This window comes from Dendropsophus ebraccatus, chromosome 4, assembly GCF_027789765.1.
Source record: "Dendropsophus ebraccatus isolate aDenEbr1 chromosome 4, aDenEbr1.pat, whole genome shotgun sequence".
Classification (NCBI taxonomy): Eukaryota; Metazoa; Chordata; class Amphibia; order Anura; family Hylidae; genus Dendropsophus; species Dendropsophus ebraccatus.
This window is the reverse complement of record NC_091457.1, coordinates 149,384,588-149,412,324: the sequence shown is the minus strand read 5'-3', so window position 1 is coordinate 149,412,324 and position 27,737 is coordinate 149,384,588. Positions and strand designations below refer to the sequence as shown.

The following is a 27,737-nucleotide window of genomic DNA, read 5'->3' as shown; positions in this document are numbered from 1 at the left end:
GAAAGCCGGACGGAGCCATGTCTTAAGGACTTTAACTTAAATTTTCTCCATTAAAAAGTGACTTCCTTTAAGTGACCGGGGGACATTGTTAAGGATGATTCAATGGAAGAGTCTCTCCATACAGCTAACAGTCCTGCTCCTACTCCTGGAACAGAATTCCTGCGCAGAAACAGAGCCAGATGGAGGAAAGACACCGGACGGAGCCTCTACGTTAGCGTTTGTTTTCGATGTCACTGGATCCATGTACGACGACTTGGTGCAAGTCATAGAGGGAGCCTCAAAGATTTTAGAGACGTCTTTAAGCAGACCGAAAAAGCCTCTGTATAATTTTGCCTTGGTGCCGTTCCATGACCCAGGTAAGTCCTTGTCCTGTGCTGAGAACTCTGCGGAACAGATGAGACCGGGATGCAAGAAACTTTTTAACTTTGAAGTTTTAATGACGCTCTGTTGTTTACTGTGTGTAAACTTTTTAGGTTTTTATGACACATCGCTTGTCTATGTATACGATGCCAGAACACGTTTGGGAGATGATGTAGACTCACATTGTCAATTTATTACCACTGGGGGGATGCAGGAACATGTTCAATCCTATTGAAGGGTCTTAACATCTGGCCAATAACTTACGCTAGACCTAGACCGGTTCCTCTCTGTATTCCTTAGTTAACCCTCTTGACCTGTTGCACGGCGGCTTTTCCGGGTCAATGCAGAACCAAAGTATTACATAGAATCATAGGGACTGTATTTATATATAATTTTTTTATGGGACTTTGCTTTCTTCGTGGACTCTTTACGACTGACAGATAAGGTCCATTCACCAGCTTGTCGTGCTTTCTGCCATCTATATCCAATAGTATTTGGGTCCACAACTATGTTGAGAATGGGCCCGACCTTTTATACTGTAAGTGGAGCAGAGTAATCCTGTTCTTGGCATAAATCTTAGGGGGTCTTAGAGGTGGAACCTGCATCTATCCAAGACTTAGCACATGTATCGTGGATAAGTTATGAATGCCTGAGATGGGAATACTCTACTCTGTAGGAGAGCGAGCTGGAATAGCTGTCAATCACTGCTCGCATGGCTGTAGCGCTACTGACACAGACAGCTTTCCCAAGTGTAATGTCTATTCTATTGCTAGCATGCATTACATAGACATCAGGGGAAGCTTAGTATCACTAGTGATATGGATTGTGCCAGGATCGGGGCTTGAGCAGCCCTGCAGTTCCCAGCACAGCCATTGGTGGCAGCAGAGGAGCAGTGTTGTCCCTTACTGCTGACACTCAGTGTAAAAATGTAAATACAAATTAATCACATTTTCTTTAATACATTTATAATATATTACACAGTTATATAACTTTATTAAAGAAATAAAAAAAAAATCTATTTATAAATTTTCACCAGAATACCCCGTGAATTAGGCTTGGTATAAGCATGGATCCAAGTTCAGTCTTTCTACCTTAAGTGGACTTCTTGAGTGATATATGTTTTGTCTACGAATACGTCTTTATATCCATTGTGAACAAGTAGGATCATGTTCTTCCCATCAATGAAGTAGCTGGAAGCTTCCAGAGTCTTTACGTTCAGTCATAAAATATACTATAGGATGCTGAGTGGTAAGTGACATGGCTGTTGTCTGGAGAGATACTGTACCTGTGTCTGTCCATTGCAGGAGATCTGTCAATCACACTGCAGAAGCTCCGCCCACGATCAGCTGGGTACACCATAGCAGTGACATTTTTTTCCTAATGTCTTCTCCATTATTATAGTAGTTCCACACAGAATTAAGAATTCTCTACTTCTGAGACCACTCATCTAAGCAGGAGCTGCCCGCTCAGCTATACCAGTGTTCTACCTAAGTCAGTGATTGGCTGAGTGGGCAGTCAGTGATTGGCTGAGTGGGCAGTCAGTGATTGGCTGAGTGGGCAGTCAGTGATTGGCTGTGTGGGCAGTCAGTGATTGGCTGAGGGGGCAGTCAGTGATTGGCTGAGTGGCCAGTCAGTGATTGGCTGTGTGGGCAGTCAGTGATTGGCTGAGTGGGTAGTCAGTGATTGGCTGAGTGGGTAGTCAGTGATTGGCTGAGTGGGCAGTCCTTGCTGGGATGACTCTTCTAGGAAGTAGCATTGATGAGCAGAGGACCGGATGGCATTAGACTGGGAGTTGCAGGGGAGCAGGGGTCCTCCTAGACCCCTTAGTTACAGTGAATAGAAAACTTAAATGGATACTCTATCACCTTTTTCAGCTATGCTGGGGTAGAGGGTGGGTGAAATCAATAACATCCACTTACTTCCCTGACTCCCTCGCTGCCTCCCGCATTCTGCTGCTCCTATCCCCCGATGTGCGGCCGCTTCCTAGTACTGAAATGGGACTTGACATGTGACATGCTAGACCCACCTAGCCATTCAGAAGCAAAGGCAGGACACCACTAGAGATGAGCGAACCGGGTTCAGGTTCGAGTCCATCCGAACCCGAACTTTCGGCATTTGATTAGCTGGGGCTGCTGAACTTGGATAAAGCTCTAAGGTTGTCTGGAAAACATGGATACAGCCAATGACTATATCCATGGTTTCCACATAGCCTTAGGGCTTTATCCAGGTTCAGCAGCCACCGCTAATCAAATGCCGAAAGTTCGGGTTCGGATGGACCAGGTTCGCTCATCTCTAGACACCACTAAACCACTAAGTCCCACATCAACACCAGGAAGCGGCCACACACTGTGGGACTGGAGTGCTAGAATACTGGCAGCAGCACGGGAGTCGGGGGGGGGGGGGGGGGAGTGGTAAGTGTATGTTATTACTTTCAAACCCCTTCCCTTGCATTAACGAGAAAGGTGTCCCGGCCAGAGTACCCCTTTAGTGTTTTTCTTTACCAAGGCTTTATGAACATTTGTCACTTCCAACTTTATGGGAACAGTTTCTGTTCCAGCATGACTAGAGGGGGGTGTCTGGTGTGGATTAACTTGACTTCTGACCTCAACTCCGTCCAACACCTTTGGGATGAACTAGAAGGGAGACTGTGAGCCTGACCTCTCCCCAACACCCCAATGGGGAAACCTCCAAAATCAGTTCTGTTTTTCATCTTCTGGGAGTATACGGAGAAGTGTTAAGGATTGGTTAGTGGAGACAGACTCCATATTTTTGCCTATGGATTTAGAATGGGATGTCCTAATAGCACCCCTAGATATAACGTGTCTCGAAAACCTTGATAGTGTGTGTACACTTGATATATTTGCATATGGTGTCTCGGGGGAAAAATACCTCCATATCATAGCATTGTAACATGGCATCAAATGGGTATGAACGCTGCATTGTGAATCCATAGTAGGGCCTGTTGTCTGTATGGAATAACATAGATATATACAAGACCGAAACAATAAAAGCTACATTACAGTCCTATCTACATCATTATCTTATACTAACAATCTCCAGAAACCTATGTTTATATAGGAGAGAACATATAGGAGACTGGTCAGGATCACTGATGGAAGGTTAGGCGGATGTATTCAATAACTATTGAGTCATTTTCCATTACAAACTTTCTTCAGAACATCTACATTACATAAGATACTATGTGATAGAACTTGGACTAGGAAAACATGTAGCCTATGGCTGTATCCATAGGGCTGTATCCAACTTCTTCAGCCACTGTTCTTCACATCCTGAACAATTGGACTGCTCGCGTTGTGCTCATCTCTAGTCCATGTCGGTATTTGACCTTTGAGGATTTTTAGGCCTGCCCCTAGGAAAAGCATTGGTGAACTGGAGCAGGGTCAGACTTAGCCACCGGAGGATCGGAGGATGCTCCGGTAGGCCCGGCCCCCCACGCACGCAGCACACTTACTGTCGGGGGGCAGGGCCCCCTGACATTAAGTGCTGTGCTGGAGTCCCCCCTCCCCCATGGTGTAGTTGGGGCCCCGCACTGCCATGCCCCCTTTTCCTCCTCTCCCTCTTTTGACTGCAAGCAAGACAGTGCTTGAGGTCACCAGAGGGAGAGGAGTAGAGAAGGAAAAAATATATAAGGATTGCCAGGGAGCGCACGCATCAGGCACCTCAGTGTGCATTGGCCGGGACTTCCAGTACAGGGAGCACGTATTTGAGACGCTCCCTGTACTGGTAGTACCAGCAGCGGCGCACACTGAGGTTCCTGATGTATGAGCCACCCGGGACACCTCAGGGAGCGACGCATCAGCCGGGGGCACAAGAGGAGAAGACAGCAGAGACGGGGGAGCGTGTTGCTAGGTGAGTTGTGTGTGTGTGTGTGTTTTTTTTTTCTTTAATCTGCTGTGCACAAAGGGGACATCTATAAGAGGGACAACAAAGGGGGGACATCTATAAGGGGGATAATACGGGGGGGAATCTATATTGGGTACAACAAAAGGGGGACATCTATAAGAGGGAATATACAAGGGGAGCCATCTATAAGGGGGATAATACATGGGGGGGCATCTATGAGGGGGATAATACTGGGTGGGCATCTATAAGAGGGATAATACAGGGGGGCATATATAAGGGGGATAATACAGGAGGGGGCATCTATATGGGGACAACAAAGGGGGCACATCTATAAGGGGGATAATACAGGGGGGCCATCTATATGGGGGACAACAAAGGGGGGCATCTATAAGGGGGATAATACAGGGGGCCATCTATATGGGGGACAACAAAGGGGGCACATCTATAAGGGGGATAATACAGGGGGGCATATACAGGCGGAGCCATCCATAAGGGGGATAATATGGGGGGCATCTATAAGGGGGAATATACGGGGGGAGCCATCTATAAGGGGGAATATACAGGGGGGCATCTATAAGGGGGATAATACAGGGGGACATCTATAAGGGGGATAATACAGGGGGGACATCTATAAGGGAGAATATACGGGGGGGCATCTATAAGGGGGATAATACAGGGGGGACATCTATAAGGGGGAATATACAGGGGGGCATCTATAAGGGGGATAATACAGGGGACATCTATAAGGGGGATAATACAGGGAGGCATCTATAAGGGGGATTATAACGGGGGGCTTCTATAAGGGGGATAATACAGGGGGGGCATCTATAAGAGGGATAATACAGGGGGCATCTATAAGGGGGATAATACAGGGGGGACATCTATAAGAGGGATAATACAGGGGGGCTTCTATAAGGCGGATAATACAGGGGGGGCATCTATAAGAGGGATAATACAGGGGGCATCTATAAGGGGGATAATACAGGGGGGACATCTATAAGAGGGATTATACAGGGGGGACATCTATAAGGGGGATAATACACAGGGGGCCTTCTATAAGGGGGAATATACAGGGGAGCCATCTATAAGAGGGACAACACAGGGGGGCATCTATAAGGGGGAATACACACAGGGGGAGCATCTATAAGGGGAACAACACTGAGGGCATATACAATAGGGTATGCACAGAGGGGGCATCTACTATAGTGAACTGCGCAGGGGTGCATCTATAAAGGGAGGGGGGGGGGCTACAGAGAATAGGGCCATATACTAAAGGGAATGCACAGAGGGTAGCTTTTACTATAGAGGGACAACACAGAGGGGGGGCTCTCTAGGAGATGAACATGGGGTCATTTATATGGAAGACTGAACAAGGGGCCATCTATAAGGAGGCTACAAAGAGGGGGGCATATACTATAAGGGGGGGTCACATAGAGTCACTTGATGTATCTGCACTGTGATGTATATGGAGTACAGAACCTGTGTACAGCTGTGTCCACCTCGATATGACTGCATGAGGTGATAGTGATCTGTGCACAGTGGTTGTTATTTAGTAGCAGTGGTGGTGTTAGTCAGTATGCAGTGGTGTTAGTCAGTATGCGGTGGTATTAATCAGTATGTGGCGGTATCCGTCAGTATGTGGTGGTATTAGTCAGTATGTGGTGGTATTAGTCAGTATGTGGTGCTGTTAGTCAGCATGTGGTGCTGTTGGTCAGTATGTGGTCGTATTAGTCAGTAGCAGCTGTGGTGTTAGTATGTGATGGTATTAATCAGTAGCAGCGGTGGTGTTAGTCAGTATGTGGTGGAATTATTTGTTACTTGTAATCTGGTACTGTGTTTTATTGGATTTAGTATACAGGATTTAGTCATTAACAATATGGTAGTGATGGTAGTGGTTATAGTGTAGCGGTAATATTTCTCCTTGTATACTGGTATTATTGATAATATTGGTCTCAGTATACAGGATTTGGTCAGTAACGGTATGGCGGTAATATATATGGTGATAATATTTCCTTCCGATATACTGGTATTATTGGTTATATTTGTCTTGGTATATATATATATGTATATATATTTATATATATATAAGAGGGGAGGGCCAAGTTGACAGTCTGCAGCCCTCGGGATATGCTGGTAGTTGTAGTACAGCAGTACAATCCTCTGATAACTGCCGCTGTAGACAGATGTATTGCTGGTCCTTCAGGGCTGATGGTTGTCACCCACAGATTGCAGCCACCAGGAGCCTCTGCAGGGTTGTCCACTCAGAGACTACAACTCCCAGCATACCCTGAGAGCTGTATAAATGTAGGGTATTCTGAGAGTTTTAGTTCGTCTGAAAATGTTATTCACAAGGGATTTGTCACAGATACAGATTAATCCAGGAAAGGAGCGGGTCAGCCTGTCGTGTCTTACTGGTTCTATATTGGTGGGCCCCAAGGATCATTTCCTCTGGTGGGCCCCAGGTACCCCAGTCCAACACTGAACTGGGGGCATAGCGGGCTTGTGTGCTGGGGAGCACTGGTGGGCCATGTGGCTTGTTCACTGAAGAGGAGACAGTGGCTCTTTTTCAGGCCTATAGATGTCTGGCAAACGTACTGGAGACCCAAGGAAAGAGTTGGGCCTCATTCACACAAAATTTTTCCGTAATTGCACATCCACAATTATGGACAAATCTAAAACACATTAATTTTAATGTGCCTAGTCACACATCCGCAATTTTTGCGAATCTATGAATAGGCCACAAACAAAGAAATAGGACATGCTGTAGCAATTGCGGTATGGTCACCATCTAGAATGTAGGGGACCACTACGGAGGCACAAAGTGCTGTCCACAATCGTGTGTTTGTGATTGTGGGTCTGCGATTGCAGACAGCATTGCGGACGTTTGAACGAAGCCTTATGGGGCCTACAGGGTGAACTGACCTATAAATTAGTTTCTGCCAAGTAATCTTGGGTAGTATAGCTGGAAAAGTGGGGGGTTTGGGAGTCAGCTGGAGCTGCGGGAGATGTCAGCCTGTGAGGGAGCCAAGGGAAGGTGTGTTGGGGAGCTAGACTCTTACCTGGGAGATGCCACACTTATGTCTGGGTGGTTCAGTCTCAGAGTGAAAATGTTGTCTGGAGGGGAGTGCGATATTTGTGCAGCCCTTGCTTTGCTGTAAAATAATAAAGTTATTACTTGCCTGTCCAGGATCCCCCTGTGTCCTCAGGGATTCTCTGTGGGATTCCCCGGTCTCTGCAGCTGCAGCTCTCACTTCTGATCCCATCTCTGAAGTGACAGGCTGCTCAGCCAATCACTGGCTGCAGTGCTGTCCCATCTCGGCTAGTGATTGGCTGAGTGGCTTGTCACTTCAGGGATGGGACCAGAAGTGAGACCTGCAGCTGCGGTGAACGGGGAATCCCACAGAGAATCCCTGAGGACACCGGGGGAACCCGGACAGGTAAGTATTAGCTTTATTATTTCACATACACAACCATCAGCCATTGGCCGCGCTACCTATTACATGTTTGTGTGGTGGGGAGATGAACACCCCGAATGCCTATGATTTACCTGCAGGCATACAACTTAACTGTTATTTAACTACTCAATTAAATTATAAGAATTTGCTCAAAACGATGAAAGTGGTGCAGTTGTGCGCTAAAATAAAATAGGGTTGTTATATTACCTTTGGAGGGGTGAGCAATATTGTCTCATCTGTTTTGGAAAAGATAGAGGTCAATCAGAAGCACCACGGGCGCTGGTGCTAAAATAATGAACTTAGCGTTCTATCGAATTACAGGATGTGACAGACAAGCGATAAGCATAAAACACGCTTGCTGTCTTGAACCACCATACCGTCCCGTCAGGGGATCACGCTGTATGGCTCAGTAATTGCCATTTTGTATACTATCAACCCACTCAGTACTAGATTCCTATATTCTAAATTATAAGCGCACTGTTGCCTATTGCTGACATGTTTTTTGGCAACTTTGAGAAAGCCAACAAGTTGTTGGCGAAACATGTCAGCAATAGGCAAGATTGCGCTTTTAATTTAGAATATGGGAATCTAGTACTGAGTGGGTTGATAGTTATGGGTATACAAAATGGCAATTACTGAACCATACAGCGTGATCCCCTGACGGGACACGGCTGCATCTCTCAGCGTTGGGTTTACCAAGAGATGTATTGGGAAAGACTCGTATGGTGGTTCAAGACAGCATCTTTTCCAAAACATATGAGACAATATTGCTCACCCCTCCAAAGGTAATATATCAACCCTATTCTATTTTAGCTCACAACTACACCACTTTAATCATTTTGAGTACATTCTTATGTTTTAATTGAGTAGTTAAATAAAAGTTAAGTTATTTGCCTGCAGGTAAACCATAGGCATTCGGGGTGTTCATCTCCCCACCACACAAACCAATTGACGTGCCTCCTGACTCGGCTGGGATCCCCCCCCTTGTCTACCTATTACATGTAGCGGTGAGCGGTTGGTGGCCAATGATTTTTAAACTCGCCAAAAAACAAGGATCAGCCGACGATCAGCTGATCGCAGTCTTTATTACACATAGCAATACCTTAAACTTGGGGTAGAGCAGTTGTGACAATCCTCCAGTACAAATAACAAGTCGAGATATTGATGTGATGTGGCACATTCTGACAAACAGTGTGAAGTCAACACCAGCCCAAGGCCCCTGTGAACTTAACAGTGACCTGTGGGAGAAGGTCATATCATAGTGTTACATGTACTCCTCAACCTGTGTTCTGCTCAATAGTGCCTATTAGAGCATACTGCAACCAGCAAGCCTCTGTGCCTTGTATGAGATCTGTAACTATTATCAATGTTGTGCCACCACTGTGTGAAGAAAGGAAGAAGAAAGTTCCTTTGGTTATGCCAGCAAGGTCTGGAACTGTTTCTTTAAATGGGGACAACTCAAACACCAAGGTTTCTCAGGGAAATGTATACAGAATAAAAATAAATAGTTGAGAGAATATAAGCGGAAATCTACCCGGTGCCATGCGCAGAAGATGCCAAACACAAGGCGGTCGATGACTAAACGTTTGGCCGTAGTCCTAACAAATGGTTTTTGTATTTCTTAGTGGTTCTCACAGATTTCCATCTTTAAAAAAATTTGTGTTTTAGGCTATTCTATGGGTTTACCTTTCTATTCATTAACCCTGTCTCGACCCATGATGTTTTTTTTTTTTTTTTTTATAAAAACTTTTTATTCGGTTTCTTTTGTTTCAAGAATTAGGAAAGCAACAAGCCCAATTGACAGTACAATAGCACGATGCGCATAAAAAGGTAGATCTCATACCACAGATACAATAAGTAGGTACATTCAGATAATGGATATAGGTAGGAGGGCTGGGCAAGGGGCGGAGGGACGGGGGGGGGGGTTAGGGGGTGAGGTGGACGTGGGAAGGGGTAGGCAGAATGGGGGAGGGAAACCAAGGGAATGGGTATAGGACATAGAAAACAATATCATGAACAAAAACTTTGTAACTATGGTCAACCACTCCACTGAGTGTGTCATGAGTAGGCAGAAAGTAGAGCAAACGTACAGATCTTGTACAGGTACAGGTAGTGCAGTGGCAGGATCGGCTCCCCATGACTTGTCTCTGCTAGGCCTCCGAGGCCTGCGAGCGAAAAAATAAAGGAGTTATTACTCTTCGAAAGAAAAGAGGGGGGAAAAAAAAGAAAGGCAAAAATGGAAATTTCCAGGGTTCGTAAATTACATTACATGATTTACTGGAGATATCATTGGTGGATTTCTGGACACTAGAACAAAAGGGCCTTATCAATCTTTATTTTCCTATACTTTGATTCTTAGCAGTGAAATGTGTCTGTCTCCAAGGTATTGTATGCCATATGTCGGCCATTGTGTTCTCCACGCACAGCCTGAAAGAAAAATACTCAAAAATAGAAATTTTTGCATCATTAGCTGGAGAAAAATTAAGAAGAGAGCAGAGGGCATAGCTAGGACTCCTGGAGATTATAGCAAGAAACTGTACGGGGCCCCATAAATCCTGTATGCCCCTCCCCCATACCCACATGACCCGTCGCAGTCCTGCGGTGTCCCGTTCTTCCAGATCCATAGCGCACAACTGACATCATTGACATGCCGGGGGGGCTGAAAGAATGGAACACAGAGACACTGCGGGGGGTATGGGCGGGGGGGGGGGGGGGTTGGGTTCCTCTTGTGGCGGGAGGTGCAAAGCTGCCTCCAGCCAGAAGAGATACTGGCAGGGCTGGAGGGCTCAGGCCCCCCCCACTGGCCCCATAGCAGTTGCATTGTCTGCCTCCAGGGTAGACTGGAAGACTCCACTGGAAAAGAACTACAGTTCCCTTTTCTTTGGTGAACAATGTTCCCATCACCTAGTTGTCTATAAAATCATTCCGTGACATGTCAGAAGTACAGTCGTGTTGAGTGGACTTGCCAAACTGTTTAGGTTCGGCAATGTTCTCGAAATGGAAACACACAACATTTGACTACAAGCGGCTGGAGAAGTTGCTTTATTTATGGCTATATCCATGTTTTCAAGGACTCTCTAGGGCGGTATTAAACTTCACCAGGAGAAGGAGTCAAATGCCGAGCATTGGGGTTCGGAGAACGTTGCCGGACCTAAACAGTTTGGCAAGTCCGCTCAACACTAGTCAGAAGGTTGTAAAGTACTCATACTCAAAATCAGGGATGAGGAACCTTCGGCTCTCCAGCCGTTGCAAAACTACAATTCTCATCATGCCTGGACAGCCAAAGCTAAAGCTTTGGCTGTCCAGGCATGATGGGATTTGTAGTTTGGCAAAGGTCGGAGCGCCGAAGGTTCCCCATGCCTGCTCTGAATTATTACACAAAGTTCTTGGTTCCACCACCACCTCTGAATTAATGGAATTATTCTTCATATTGAAAAGCTATCCGGCTTTAATGAACATGTGGCTGAACAATCACCGCGGGAGAATAGTTTCCAGAGGCCGGCTATTATATGCTACTCTTGGTAGCGCTTGTAGTAATAGTATTCTAAGTGCAAATGCTATAAAAACAATGGGAAATATTTTTGGCTGCACCTCTGTGGATAAGTATATTAATCCGAGAGAAAAAAAAAAATCCTTAATACGTCTGTTTATTAACTTAACAGTTATTGACCCTTTTTAAAAAAATAAATAAAAATTTTTGTACCCGCCATGAGGGAAGAATTAGCTCCGATCCCAAAATATTTATATTTTCACAAAAAAAATATAAACAATGATCTAAAAATATAATTGATGCCAGACTTTTGGCTGAAGCGGAAGATTATCAAGGCTAGAATATGTGAAGAATTGTGTCTGTGTTCCCATTCCCACAATGAGACCGCTTCCACAATATCTGTCTGAAAACAACGTCTCCTCACAGCATCAGATGTGCTGCTCCTATCTACCCCTAAGGTTAAGTTCAAAGTTTTCTTATTAGCATTCCTGGCCGTTCTACCCAAGGAGGGGGGGTGACTCATAGCCATGTGTCCACCAGGCAGCTATGGTATGTCTCGCTCTACAGCTGAAAGCTTTATTTCACTAAACACACAGTTGTAAAAAAAAAAAAGTGAGTAAAATGACTTGAACTTATTGCGTTGATCACTTTAAAAATGTGACGCATTTAAAGGGGAACTCCAAAGGAAAAGAAAATGTTTTCAAAGCCAACGGTGCCAGAAAGTTATACAGATTTGTAAATTACGTCTAATTAAAAAACGTAAACCTTCCCGTACTTATCAGCTGCTGTATGTCCTGCAGGAAGTGGTCTATTCTTTCCAGTGCTCTCTGCTGCCACCTTTGTCCAAGTCAGCACTGTCCAAAGCAGTAGCACGTCCCCTACTGGACAGTTCTTGACATGGACAGAGCTGGCAGCAGAGAACACGTCAGACTGGAAAGCATACACTTTCCTGCAGGACATATAGCAGCTGATAAGTACTGAAAGACAAGTATCCATTTATTTAAAAATATTTTCCCCCTTTAAATTAGGCTATGTTCACACTACTTAAGAGACCGTCACGGGACGGCCGGTCTTAGGCGACCTTCTCCGCCGGCGGTGCTGGCCGGGTTCTGGTGTGGTGTTTTTGGGTCTGGTCCTGTGGCATGGGGGTCGCAGGGCCGTCCCATGGCCCCCGTTCCCTGACTGTGCACGCCTGCGGGGTTGGTGGCCACTGACTGGCACGGTGTGGACTTAGTGTAGGGACCCATGTGTATCAGATACCGGCACGAGGTACATGGGGCAGTATGGCTTGATCAATTCATACACAAAATTCTGATGTGTTTTTTATTTAGCCTAGGGGCACTAGTATCAGCCATAGGTGTGAGGTGCAGCACTCTGTTTCTTCCCTGAACCGAATTAAAATTTCTAGGCTGCCTCATGTACACGGTCCACTTTACATCATGCTACAGCGTCTTTATAGGGTAAAAGGGGTACTCCGGAGAAAAGTATTTTCACATTAACCGGTGCTAGGAAGTTAGATAGATTTCGCTTCAATAGTTTTTGATTACATTTTTTATCATTTTAAGAACAGTGACAATGCAGTCATAAACAAGACTCAAATTGCCGGACACAGCGGCCATGCAGTGGTGCCAATTAGGCCAAAGCTAGGAAGTCTATGTACACAGTCCAATATCAGGAAGTTATACAAATTTATAAATAACTTCAAATAAAAAAAAAAAATCTTAAGCCTTCCGGTACTTATCAGCTGCTGTATGTCATGCAGGAAGTGGTGTATTCTTTCCAGTCTGACACAGTGCTCTCTGCTGCCACCTCTGTCCATGTCAGGAACTGTCCAGAGCAGTAAAAAAAATCCCTTATAGCAAACTTCTTGTCTTATGGATAATTCCTGACATGGACAGAGGTGGCAGCAGTCTCACTTGCAGGCCCCACTCACATGGATGTCACTGATGAATATAAAACATTATGGAACAATTCTAATAAAACTCAGAGTTTTTATCTCCATTCATTTGAAAAAGTAGTTAATCCACCCTGGCTATATACTTTCATTCGAGTCTGCCCGTATATACTTTTCTTTCTTATTATCTTAGGATAGATATATGTATATCTCAGGCAGGTTTACATTCAGTCACTCTAGATTTACCAACCACATCATCAGCTGGAAGTTTGTTCCAAGCATCTACTACTCTTTCAGTAAATCACTCTTTCTGAAATATTTCCTGGTTTTATGCTTTTGCGAAAATGGCAAGAAGCATAAGTGGCTGCAGGGGGGCATACTCATCCATACGGGAGGGTATACCTGGCTGCAGGGGTCATACCTGGCTGCATATCATACTACATGAAGGGCATACCTGGCTGCATGGGGCATATTGGGTATACCTGGCTACAGGGGGCATATTGGGTATATCTGGCTGCATGGGGTATACCTGGCTACAGGGGGCATATTGGGTATATCTGGCTGCATGGGGTATACCTGGCTACAGGGGGCATATTGGGTATATCTGGCTGCAGGGCCGGCTCCAGTTTTTGGTAGGCCCTTGGGCGACAGAGCCTCAGCGGTCCCCTTTGTATAGCAAATCATGTGGCGGCATCACATGAGGGTCTCTATCTCTCCATTCTGTGTAGGTATAAAGCAGTGTATTATATACTTATTATCCTCCTGTATGAGTGTGTATATATCTCCATTCTGTGTAGGTATACAGCAGTGTATTATATACTTATTATCCTCCTGTATGAGTGTGTATATATCTCCATTCTGTGTAGGTATACAGCAGTGTATTATATACATATATACACACTCATACAGGAGGATAATAACTATATAATACATTGTTGTATACCTACACAGAATGGAGAGATATATACACACTCATACAGGAGGATAATTAGTATATATCTCTCCATTCTGTGTAGGTATACAGCAGTGTATTATATACTTATTATAATACAATGCTGATCACTTACACTAAATGGAGAGATAGATATGCAGGTGCAGAAGTTGGATGCTGCCCTACGGAGTCCTGAAAAACATTTTAACAGAAAAAATTGCAATATAACACAGTGGATTTATTGCATATTGTGACACCCCATGGAAAGTAAAGGGGAAAATCTGCAATAAATCCACTGCAGCAGATATGCCACAGATGACCCTAAAACATACCTCCCTACTCCCAGCACACATAGACAGATACACACGCACACACACAGACACACACACACACACATACACACAACACCTGCATATAGACTTACACACATATGCATCTATACCCAGTCACACTATACACTCACCTCTGTGTGGATCTGTCAGGCAGCAGTCCAGTCACCTGTCACATCTCCCTCTGCCCTGGGCCGCTGTGGAGGGGTCATGATACACAGGAATACAGCTGGAGGAGGGGGCAGGAGACACAGGAATACAGCTGGAGGAGGGGGCAGGAGACACAGGAATACAGCTGGAGGAGGGGGCAGGAGACACAGGAATACAGCTGGAGGAGGGGGCAGGAGACACAGGAATACAGGCGGAGAAGGGGGCATAGAAGCACAGCACAGGCAGCTGGGCCCTTACTTGCTGTTTGCAGTGAGCCCCGCCCCCCTCTATGTTGGCCCGACCTGAAGGAGTGGATGGAGGAGAAAGCTGCCACAATATCACTTCAGTGGCACCAGCGCCCCGGTCATCCCTGCGCCCGGCTCATCCCCCCTCCCTCCACAGCCTCCTGTAATGATGCCTGCGCTCACAGCTCAGCACCACCTGCACACAGTGCAATGTGTGTCAGGCATCGTCAGTGTGTGTGTGCGCAGTGAGAGGGGAGGCAGAGGGGAAGAAATGGCATCGGCAAATGCCGGGGGGCCCCTTGAGGCACTGTGGGCCCCGGCACTTGCCCGAGTATGCCGGGTGCTGACGCCGGCCCTGTCTGGCTGCATGGGGCATATTGGGCATATCTGGCTGCATGGGGCATACCTGGCTACAGGGGGCATATTGGGTATATCTGGCTGCATGGGGCATATTGGGTATATCTGGCTGCATGGGGTATACCTGGCTACAGGGGGCATATTGGGTATATCTGGCTGCATGGGGCATATTGGGTATATCTGGCTGCATGTGCATGGGGTATACCTGGCTACAGGGGGCATATTGGGTATATCTGGCTGCATGGGGCATATTGGGTATATCTGGCTGCATGGGGCATACCTGGTTACAAGAGGAATTGTTACTGGTTTCACTTGTGCTTTGTTGCAGGAGACGCTGTAGTTATGCAATGTATCTGTGTGTATTCATCTTACTATAGTTTGCTGTAGTTGCTCTGTAGTTCTAGCAACAGGGTGGCAGGTGCAACCATAAGGCTATGAGGTAAAGGGCAGGGGCTAGAATTCTGGCCTAGCCATGTAGTAAGATATGCCCTATGCAGCCAGATACACCCCCTATAATCAGATATTCCCCCTATAATCAGATATACCCCATATAATCAGATATACCCCCTATAATCAGATATACCCCCTATGATCAGATATACCCCATATAATCAGATATACCCCCTATAATCAGATATACCCCCTATGATCAGATATACCCCCTATAATCAGATATACCCTCTATAATCAGATATACCCTCTATAATCAGATATACCCCCTATAATCAGATATACCCTCTATAATCAGATATACCCCCTATAATCAGATATACCCCCTATAATCAGATATACCCTCTATAATCAGATATACCCCCTATGATCAGATATACCCTCTATAATCAGATATACCCTCTATAATCAGATATACCCTCTATGATCAGATATACTCTCTATAATCAGATATATAATATAATCTATATATCTCTCTATAATCTCTCTTTTCTCCGTGTTTTGCACTCCTCCTGGTGAGACCCACATGACCGCAATTGGCAGGAGACACCTGAGTGCACATGGTTTTAATCCCTCCTGTTTTTTCCCATTCTGTTTGCTGCAGCTATGGTGAGTGTAATACCTTATCCAGACTTGTGCAGCTTGGGGGCGACCTTCTCCGCCGGTGGTGCTGGCCGGGTTCTGGTGTGGTGTTTTTGGGTCTGGTCCTGTGGCATGGGGGTCGCAGGGCCGTCCCATGGCCCCCGTTCCCTGGCTGTGCACGCCTGCGGGGTTGGTGGCCACTGACTGGCACGGTGTGGACTTAGTGTAGGGACCCATGTGTATCAGATACCGGCACGAGGTACATGGGGCAGTATGGCTTGATCAATTCATACACAAAATTCTGATGTGTTTTTTATTTAGCCAAGCGGCACTAGTATCAGCCATAGGTGTGAGGTGCAGCGCTCTTTTTCTTCCCTGAACCGCATCTCTATAATCAGATAAACCTACTATAATCAGATATACTCCCTATAATCAGATATGCCCCTTATAATTAGATATACCCTCTATAATCAGATATACCCTCTACAATCAGATATATCCCATATAATCAGATATACCCCCTATAAATCAGATATACCCTCTATAATCAGATATACTCTCTATAATCAGATATACCCCCTATGATCAGATATACTCTCTATAATCAGATAAACCTACTATAATCAGATATACTCCCTATAATCAGATATGCCCCTTATAATCAGATATACCCCCTATAATCAGATATGCCCCCTATAATCAGATATTCCCCCTGTAGTCAGATATACCCTCTATAATCAGATATACCCCCTATAATCAGATATGCCCCCTGTAGTCAGATATGCCACATGTACCCATTGTAGTCAGATATGCCCCTTGTAGCCAGGTATGCCCTCCTTGTAGGCAGGTACAATGCCCCCAATACGATAAGGATCATTTGTTGTAATAGGTTTTTGTCATAAGCCACTGGTTACCCCATCACCCTTACATACTGATACATGTTGCATTTGCTGTAAACCCCTCCTATTACCCTTATATACCCCCTATGTACTGATACAAGTTGTATTTGTTATAAACCACTGGTTACCCCCTATTACCCTTATATACCCCCCTATATACTGATACAAGTTGCATTAGCTATTGAGTGTTCCCAGAACTCACTGTCATTGTGCAGACGGAGCCCTAAATAGGTCACTGTGTGCGTCTGCCCTACATGCTCAGAATCTCAGCTGCCATTCATGTGAAAGAGACACGGATGGAGAGAGAGATGAACTCCTGACTGTGCTAGAATACTTGTCACCAGGCTCGGACTGGCCCACAGGGGAGCAGGGAAATCCCCCGGTGGGCCCTACCCATTGGTGGGCCCCTAAGCAGGAGGTCTGCATCCCTGTTTAGCAGCTTCAGGATGACATATAATCCCCCAGTTAGTTTTTATGGGACTTCACCTTTCAAAAAACTGAAGTGGACGGCTGTGCTGTTTGCATAGAGCAGGGATGGGGAACCTTCGACCCTCCAGCAGTTGCAAAACTACTACTCCCATCATGCCTGGACAGCTCCTATACACTAGAACAGGGATGGGGAACCTTCGGCCTTCCAGCTGTTGCAAAACTACAACTCCCATCATGACTGGACAGCCTTCGGCTGTCCAGGCATGATGGGAATTGTAGTTTTGCAACAGCTGAAAGGCCGAAGGTTCCCCATCCCTGGCATAGAGTGTCTGACCAGTTAGTAACAGTGAGCGAGCGAGCGGTCACATACACAGCACTGTGCAAAGTCGCTATAGTAATGTGAAAGTTTTGGCGCTGGGTATATCTGGTGTATGTAGGGTCGGCCCCTAGAATAAAATATTCCCTGGTGGGCCCAAGGTACCCCAGTCCGACACTGCTTGTTACAGTGTACAGAGTAGCAGCAGCAGTGTTCGCCATCATAGACAAGCGTTATATGGTTATCACATAAACCCTCGTAGTTTGCACACTACAGGCATATACTATATCTAGTACTAGTAAGCAATAAAAAAATATACATTGTTTTACATAATTTTCTTGACCATATCAGTAAGACATTTTCTACCTTCTATTACTGGAGTGTGGGTGGGATGCAGTGCTTTCCAATGGGACTCTAACATATGTAACCCTGTGCTGCCCTGTATGTCATATCCCGCCCCCTAGGAGCCATATGTAACTATTATAACCCTCCCCCAAGCTACCACTCTATAGTACTCATCACAGCACCTAAAATCACATGTTACCATTATAGTAGCCCTCCTCCAAGCTGCACAATAAAGGGGTACTCCAGCGGGGGGGCACTATTTTGCTGGGACCAACGGTGGGTCCCGCATCGCGGCGCTCCGGTGCCCGGCCACTTCCGGGTGTCTGACGCGGGCCCGAGACGTGGCGTCTCAAGTCCGCTCAGCCACTCAGTGAAGGAGGCGGGATCAGTTTCAAGTCCCCTCAGATCCGCCTCTGTCAATGAGTGGCTAAGCGGACCTGAGACGAGACATATCGTCTCGGGCCCGCGTCAAACACCCGAAAGCGGCCGGGAACTAAAGCGTTGCTATGCGGGACCTGCCGCTGGAAGCGGGTAGGTGAGTGGACGTCTTTTCCCTCGGCCACCTCCTCCCCGGTCCCAGCAAAAAAGTGCCCCCCCTGCTGGAGTACCCCTTTAAGTAGTCCTATGTTGACTATGCATGAGGAGAGAGTGGTGCTAGAACTGGAACACAACCAGTCGTCCCAAAGACACTAGAGATCACCCAGTGGAGCAACACTGATTGTGTTATGAATGGAAGGGCACAGGACTATGGGGGGAGATTTATCAAAGGGGTGTAAAGTAGAGCTGGCTCAGTTGCCCCTAGCAACCAATCAGATTCCACTTTTCATTCTTCACAGATTCCTTGGAAAATAAAAGGTGGAATCTGATTGGTTGCTAGGGGCAACTGGGCCAATTTTACTTTACACCCCTTTGATAAATCTCCCCCACGTGCATAAATCATGACTAGAGATGAGCGAACCGGATTCGGGTTCGAGTCGATCCGAACCCGAACGTTCGGCATTTGATTAGCGGCGGCTGCTGAACTTGGATAAAGCACTAAGGTTGTCTGGAAAACATGGATACAGCCAATGACTATATCCATGTTTTCCACATAGCCTTAGGGCTTTATCCAACTTCAGCAGCCACCGCTAATCAAATGCCGAAAGTTTGGGTTCGGATCAACTCGAGCATGCTCCAGGTTCGCTCATCTCTAATCATGACTCCTGGTAATAACTTACATGACGCCAGAAGAACCTGTAGAGGGTATAGAGAATTTGATAAAAAAGAAAAAGGAATGGCATATAAAAAACAGCAAATATATTGTTAATGCTTGCCTTATGTCTTCTGTCAGTCTTCAGTTTAATTTTGGTGAATAGGCCCTTAGAACAGTTAGATTACTCAGCTGCAGCAGTGCACAGGGGCGTGTTCATAGGTGTGTATGGCTGCCGGCCAATCAGCATTCATCCTTATTGAGCCGGTCTGTGCAGAGCAGAGGGACAACTACCTGCATTTAGTTTTTGTTTTTTTTTTTGGCTGTTGATAAAGACCAAATGGCCTTAGTAACGGAACCTGGACTGCAGTGTGCAGTAAGTGAGACACCTAGTGGCCGATTATATACCCTTCTATTTTATATAGAAAACGGGGGGGGAGGATGAAGTAAATTGCAAAGATGAAGTACTGTATATCACCTCTCCTGCTGATTTAACATTATTTATTACAGTTCCCTAGATTGGCATCCAACGTCTCCAGCCGCCAGGAGTCAAATTCAGGTTTGGAGAGCATTGCTGAACCTGAACAGTTAGGGAAGTCCTCTCAACCGGGGCCCTTTCTGCCATGAAGCCAAATGAGTTTATAGCTTTGGTGGCAGATTTGTAGAGGAGGCATGTTCCATGGCGTGTGTATAAATGATACTGTCTGTTACACACCACTGACCTCATTGACCCCATGACCTTCAGATGATAGCTGGACGCAGACGTAGAATGTAAGAAAGTATGGACTGCAAACACTCTGCAGGTATTGTTATATGCTTCACACATCACTACACTACAAATGATCTTTACCCTTTATATGGAGCACACGGTGTAATGGTAGTATGACCATGAATAAGATCACCAGGAGTCGTCACACTGCACTGACTCCTGTATATCTCAGGGGCTTTTATTCTTGGAGAAGTAATAAAGATGGAAGAATTGGTTACACACTGGTGGAATTGGGAACTTTAAAACTTATCCTGACTATATACCTTACTTATGATTTTCAATAGACTGTCACAGGGGCAGTGATAGAAGCCATGTTAGCGGAAACATGTGCTATCATGTATCGAGGTTGAAGCGGAGATAATCCCCTCACTGAATAATAGATTTCCTTGGCTCATAGAAAACTATTACTTTTATAACCCTTCATTCCATTGCGCTCTTGGGACTTGGTCTTTTAAGTTTAAAAAAATAATCTGGAGACTTTTTTCTATTTAAAAAAAAATTAAAATATTTACTATGGCAGAGAAGCCGGAGTATCTCGCTCCGGATAAAAATTAGAGGGTCCACTCAAATAATTGATACCGGCAGTTTTTTACCAGCAGTTTTTTAGGATTTTTTTTTTTTTAAGAAGTGTGTATACGTTTTTAGTTAGCATTTATTCCTTTGCATCATGTGATTTTTTTTTCATTATGGGACTCACGGATATCTTTTGAAGAATTGAGGGAGGAAAAAAACTGCATAAAAACTGCCATATACTGAGCTTGCTGCAATTTTAAAGGGGTTATCCAGCGCTACAGAAAAATGGCCACTTTCTTCCAGAGACAGCACCACTCTTGTCTTTAGTATGGGTGGGGTTTTGTAACTCATTTCCATTCAAGTGAATGGAGCTTAAAGGGGTTATCCAGCGCTACAAAAACATGGCCACTTTCTTTCAGAGACAACACGACTCTTGTCTCCAGTTCAGGTGCGGTTTGCAATTAAGCTCCATTCACTTCAATGGAACAGCAAACAACAATGGAGTAGCAAAACCCCGCCCAAGCTGGAGACAACAGTGGAGCAGTCTCTGGAAGAAAGTGGCCATGTTTTTGTAGCACTGGATAAACCCTTTTAATTAACTGTCACTAATGTGTATATGAGTGATGAGCGCTATGGAAAAAAATACCATGTGTGTATGATGTTTCCTATTTTTTTTATTGACTCCCAACTAACATCAAAAACATGGCACGGAGGAAGTATGGTGTTTTTTTTTTTTTTTTGTAGATATGCCAAGTGTGAATCCAGCCTGAGGCTCCTTAAAGGGGTACTCCTGTGAAAATGTTTTCTTTGAAATGAACTGGTGTCAGAAAGTTATAAAGATTTGTAAATAACTTCTATTTAAAAATCTCCAGTCTTCCAGTACTTATCAGCTGCTGTATGTCCTGCAGGAAGTGGTGTATTCTTTCTAGTCTGACACAGTGCTCTCTGCTGCCACCTCTGTCCATGTCAGGAACTGTCAGTCTGTGAAGGATGATAAGTGGAATCTGATTGGTTGATAGGGGCAACTGAGCCAGTTTCACTTTACACCATGTTTGATAAATCTCCCCCTAGACTTCCATTGAGAAATAAGAGAATAAGGGAACTGAACATGTCCTGATTGCTGATCGCTGATCGCTGAGATCTTACACTCACTTTCCATTTTTTCCTGTAGTTTTCCAGTCAGTCAGATTGCTGGGGGTGTGATCTGTGAGGGTGCATGTTATCACTCCATTCAGTCTCTATGGGATTATCAGAGACAGTATCTACACCAGGGGGTGCTCACGCGTTGTGTATTTATGGTCCGTGCACGCACAATGTGCTATGGACCGGACTGCATCATCATCATTCACGATGAATCCGGTTAAATCTTGGCGCTACTGTACTGACACTGTGTGCTGGACTAACAGCAATGAGACTCACCTTGTGGATAGCTGCTGAGCTGTAGAGGAGTCTGAGTAGCTCATATCCAATGGAGCTGTGACAAGTCCAACCATGCAGCATCAGCTGGGTAAGAATGTACTTGGCCCACAGCTTCCAAGACAGGAGGCTGAGGTCAAGTCATTAAATCAGTGATGTACAGCCATTGAACTGAATAGGAAAGGGCACATCAGACAACACCCCAGGCCATGAATTGCTAAATCACTATTCGGCAGCTTGGAATAATTACCAGGTTGGAATGTTAGCCGACTAAATCTATCCCATTCCTCTAAGGCACAACATAGGGAGAATGACCAGGTAGCAGTGTATAGGGGACGTTATAAATGGTATATAGGGGACATTATAAATGGTATATAGGGGACATTATAAATAGTACATAGGGGACATCATAAATGGTATATAGGGGACGTTATAAATGGTATATAGGGGACGTCATAAATGGTATATAGGGGACGTTATAAATGGTATATAGGGGACATCATAAATGGTATATAGGGGACGTTATAAATGGTATATAGGGGACGTCATAAATAGTACATAGGGGACGTTATAAATGGTATATGGGGACGTTATAAATAGTACATAGGGGACGTCATAAATGGTATTTAGGGGCCGTTATAAATGGTATATAGGGGACATTATAAAAAGTACATAGGGGACGTTTTTAATGGTATATAGGGGACGTTATAAATGGTATATAGGGGACATTATAAATGGTATATAGGGGACATTATAAATAGTACATAGGGGACATCATAAATGGTATATAGGGGACGTTATAAATAGTACATAGGGGACGTCATAAATGGTATATAGGGGACGTTATAAATAGTACATAGGGGACATCATAAATGGTATATAGGGGACGTTATAAATGGTATATAGGGGACGTTATAAATAGTACATAGGGGACGTCATAAATGGTATATAGGGGACGTTATAAATAGTACATAGGGGACGTCATAAATGGTATATAGGGGACGTTTTAAATGTTATATAGGGGACATTATAAATGGTATATAGGGGACATTATAAATGGTATATAGGGGACATTATAAAAAGTACATAGGGGACGTTTTAAATGGTATATAGGGGACGTTATAAATGGTATATAGGGGACATTATAAATGGTATATAGGGGACGTTATAAATGGTATATAGGGGACGTTATAAATGGTATATGGGGGACATTATAAATGGTATATAGGGGACATTATAAATGGTATATAGGGGACATTATAAATGGTATATAGGGGACATTATAAATAGTACATAGGGGACGTCATAAATGGTATATAGGGGACGTTATGGTATATAGGGGACGTTATAAATGGTATATAGGGGACGTCATAAATGGTATATAGGGGACATTATAAATAGTACATAGGGGACGTTATAAATGGTATATAGGGGACGTCATAAATGGTATATAGGGGACATTATAAATAGTACATAGGGGACGTTATAAATGGTATATAGGGGACGTCATAAATGGTATATAGGGGACATTATAAATAGTACATAGGGGACGTTATAAATGGTATATAGGGGACGTTATAAATGGTATATAGGGGACGTCATAAATGGTATATAGGAGACATTCTAAATAGTACATAGGGGACATCATAAATGGTATATAGGGGACGTTATAAATGGTATATAGGGGACGTCATAAATGGTATATAGGGGGATTGCACCAAATAGCCGATTATTTACGTCTTTGACTATATTCCTGGTGCTTCGACAAGTTGATCCCATCAGATCCGGGCTACACGCACTGCATGTAGTGAGACTTTCCCATTATAACTATTGATGCAGTATTCCCATCTGCGGTCGTTTATCTACAGGACATGCCCTACATGTCTGACATATGGGGGTCACGATCATGGGGGCCCCCGACCTCTCCTGCCTGTTGGTGTCCTCCAGTGGTGATCAGGAAGCCAATAGCCAAATGGGCTATTTTACACAGTTAACATAATTTCTACAGAGGCTAATAGTAATAATAATAATAATAATAATAATAGCTAGAAATATTATCTTGTTTTATTAAAGGGGTACTCCGACATCACGTGAAAAAAATAATGTTGCAGATGCATATGACATTGTTTACCTGTCTGCCCCAATTCTGAAACCACCAAGACTCCATTTATTTAGTGTTCTCCCCTACCATGTCCTCTTGATAATTCCTGGTTGATCAGTTGCTTAGTACTACAATCCCCAGAATGCGTCCCATTCCCTCAGCTTTTCCTGACAGCCCTCTCACCCTGCCTATCCCCCTCCCAAAGTGCGCTTCATCCAGAGCTGCTGCAGAAGATTGCAGCTCCTGTATTCAATCACTGCCTGCTCCTCTGCCTGTGGCATTGTTGAGCATAAGGCAGAATGATGTACATATACCTCATTCACAACTAAATGTCCCAATGAAAGTATACATGCACAGGTGTATATGATAGAAGAATCATGGTGCAGGCTGTAGGGGTTGGTCCAAGGCAGTGACATCATTTAGAGGACAGAACTTAAAGTGAATGTACCATCAGATACAACGCTTAAAAATGAATAGACTGGCGTGCCACCATTCTTTATTTGAACCATGGTACATCAGAAGATTGTACATTGTCTTGCAAAACTTCCTGCTAGGGGTAATTCAAGCAAAAGCACCCTTAAATGAACATTCATAAAGAAGCAAATTTTGTTGTAATTTTTTTTATACACTTGGCAAAATTTTTTCAATGCTCCAGTGCTCAACTCGACTAATGAACCCCCTTGAAATCAATGGGAGACTGGAGCATGTAACCAGGAGTCACATGCTCAAGAGCAGAGGATGCTTGGTTCACCTTTAGGGGACGTGTAACCAAAATATACTAAATTTTTGAAAAAAGCAATCCGTTACTGCAAGACACACTAGAACTCCGGAGATATACTGTCATTGCCGGCATACCACCAGAGTTCTAATGTGTCTTGCAGTAACGGATTGAATTTTTTCATTCTAATTTTTGTACATCCCTTCCAAGATGCTCAGTTGAGTGTCAAGCATTTGATTTGATACTTACGGTACACATCACCATCCGCCATTTGCATTCTTTGCTCTGGATATTACACCATGAAAAATGGGGAACATTTTAGTTTATGAGGTTTTCGCTTAGTTCTACAAATATTTTGTGTCCACAAATTTCTCTTATGTTTCCTGTATGTGATTTCACTAACGTGTTTACAGTTTCTGGAGCCTAGGAATATGAGACTGTTTTTCTTTAATTAAAAAAAAAAACACAGCAAAATGTGAGCAGATTTGGAAACAGTTTGGCAGTGTTATTCTTCATTCCTAGGAAACAATGGGGGGTTGTAGAGTCATTTATTTTGGCAATTATTGTGATCATCTAGCGTATACAACACAGTGGTGTGTAAAGTTTTATAATATACAATGAAATATCATTAGAGATGAGCGAACCGGGTTCGGGTTCGAGTTGATCCGAACCCGAACGTTCGGCATTTGATTAGCGGTGGCTGCAGAACTTGGATAAAGCTCTAAGGTTGTCTGGAAAACATGGATACAGCCAATGACTATATTCATGCTTTCCACATAGCCTTAGGGCTTTATCCAACTTCAGCAGCCACCGCTAATCAAATGCCGAAAGTTCGGGTTTGGATCGACTCGAGCATGCTCCAGGTTCGCTCATCTCTACATATCATCAAGTAGGAAGTGAACATTATATAAACCTCATTCAGCCATACGCACTATGGGGGAGATTTATCAAACATGGTGTAAAGTGAAACTGGCTCAGTTGCCCCTAGCAACCAATCAGATTCCACCTCTCATTCCTCACAGACTCTTTGGAAAGTGAAAGGTGGAATCTGATTGGTTGCTAGAGGCAACTGAGACAGTTTCACTTTACACCATGTTTGATAAATCTCCCCCTATGTAACCATCATACACGCCATCATTCCAAGTGGAAAGAAAATTATAAAGTTGCTGATACAGAATCATTGTGAGACTTGGGGTATGTTCACATATGGCAGAAATGCTTTTGTTTCTGATCTATATGGTATTATCTCTGTAGCCATGAGGCAAGATGAGCATCTTGCCTCTGGTGTCTTAATCGGGAGGCATCAGCCATATAGCAGTATTGGTGGTTGTGGACGTTTTTTTTTCTGTCTGTTCTTGTTTTCTCAATATGACGTCAGTTTTGGGCACCCATCATTACAATGACGGCTGTTGGTACATGTAGTTCAGGCCCTTTTGGGTGTGGTTTTTTTTTGAAGGGCCGGTGCATTTAGTAGTAAAAACTATGAAAGGACGTTAAAAAAAACTACTTAATACACTAAGGGAGACATTCACAAAGGTTCGGGCAGGGGCGTTTGGCAGTGAGAAGGCACAGATTTGTCCCTTCTCCCTGGCGTATGCCTGCTGTATCCCCCACTCACCCGATGGGCGGGCAGGGGAAACTTGGGTTTGGGGGGCGTGACAAGGTGTGGCCGCCTCCTGTGCCTCATTTACCATGATTTACACCTGTGAGCAGATTAGAGTAGATTTGATTCGCCGGGCGCAGGTTCGGGCGCCCAGCCTGCCCGATTCACTAAGAGGCGCACTGCCCGGGAAAAGGGGGTGGGACCTAATTTAAGACCGGAGTACAAGCATACCGGTATTGATAAATCTCCCCATGTGTATTGGGTGGCCGTCATTCCATGGACTTGAATTATAATTCGGTTATAACAGACGTTATTTTTTAAACACCTCTTCTCTTTTTTTTTACACAGTGTGAACATAGATATGAAATGATGCAGTAACACAATGAAATGATGCGCCATTGCAATAAAATAATTACCGCAATTAAATGCTGCATTCAAATTGCATTCTCATTGCGCTACTGCGTGTGTGAACACAGCCTCACTCACCTTTATAACATAGGAATTAATCTAAATGCAAATTAAGATTAACATTAACGTTTCTGTTCCAGAAATCGGTCCGGTCACAATCACTACTGATCCAGAGACTTTTAAGAATGAACTTAAAGAATTATACGTACAGGTCAGTAAATGTTATACAGGGTTTTGGTATAAAGAGTGTGTACGTCCTCATGTGTGCTTCTTACATACTACAGTATAATTCATGTTTTGTACAATGTTTGACCCTAGGCGGTCAGTGACAACTGGTCGACAGTCGCTCCCTATGCAACAGTGCATGCAGAGACAAAACACACAGTCAAACACACAGATATAGATCAAAACCGGAGATAGCAAATACAGAATTAGATCTTAATATCGATACAGAGTACAGTCCAGGGCAGGATTGGACCAGTCCTCTGACATCCAAATCACAAGCTAGTAGGGAGGAGTGAGATTGGTGAAGGGATCTGTCAATCCCACCTAGCTTAAATGAGTTCCCTGATTAAAACTTACTTGTCCCCTATCTACAGGATAGGGGACAAGTAAGAGATTGTGGGGGATCCAACCTCGATACCTCCAGAGATCTCCAGATCGACTCCTGACTACTTTGTTTTGAATACAGCCGCAGGCCACGTGCTGATCCGCATACAGCACTCGGCTCCATAGAGGATAGGATAGGGGACAAGTTTAATGAGAGAAATTTTAATCAGAGAATCCCTCTAACTGTCTAAAGTCCAGAACAAGGTCAACAAGAGAAACATTCGACTGGGGTTACATGGCGGCTTGGTTGTCACACGTCTTGTATGACCAGTACATTAGCTGTCATTCTACCTGCATCACAGCTAATGAAAGTCA

At 44.4% G+C, this 27,737-nt stretch overlaps 1 protein-coding gene across 1 annotated transcript in view; it reads left to right on the top strand.

Moving 5' to 3' along the window:
* The window catches only part of HMCN1 (hemicentin 1), a 195,371-nt gene continuing 167,634 nt past the window's right edge, over positions 1–27,737 (top strand). The window contains exons 1-2 of the mRNA XM_069967438.1: positions 1–356; positions 26,954–27,024. Of these exons, the coding sequence (XP_069823539.1) occupies positions 95–356; positions 26,954–27,024 (333 nt within the window). The 5' untranslated portion in view covers positions 1–94. The remainder of the gene's footprint in view (positions 357–26,953; positions 27,025–27,737) is intronic.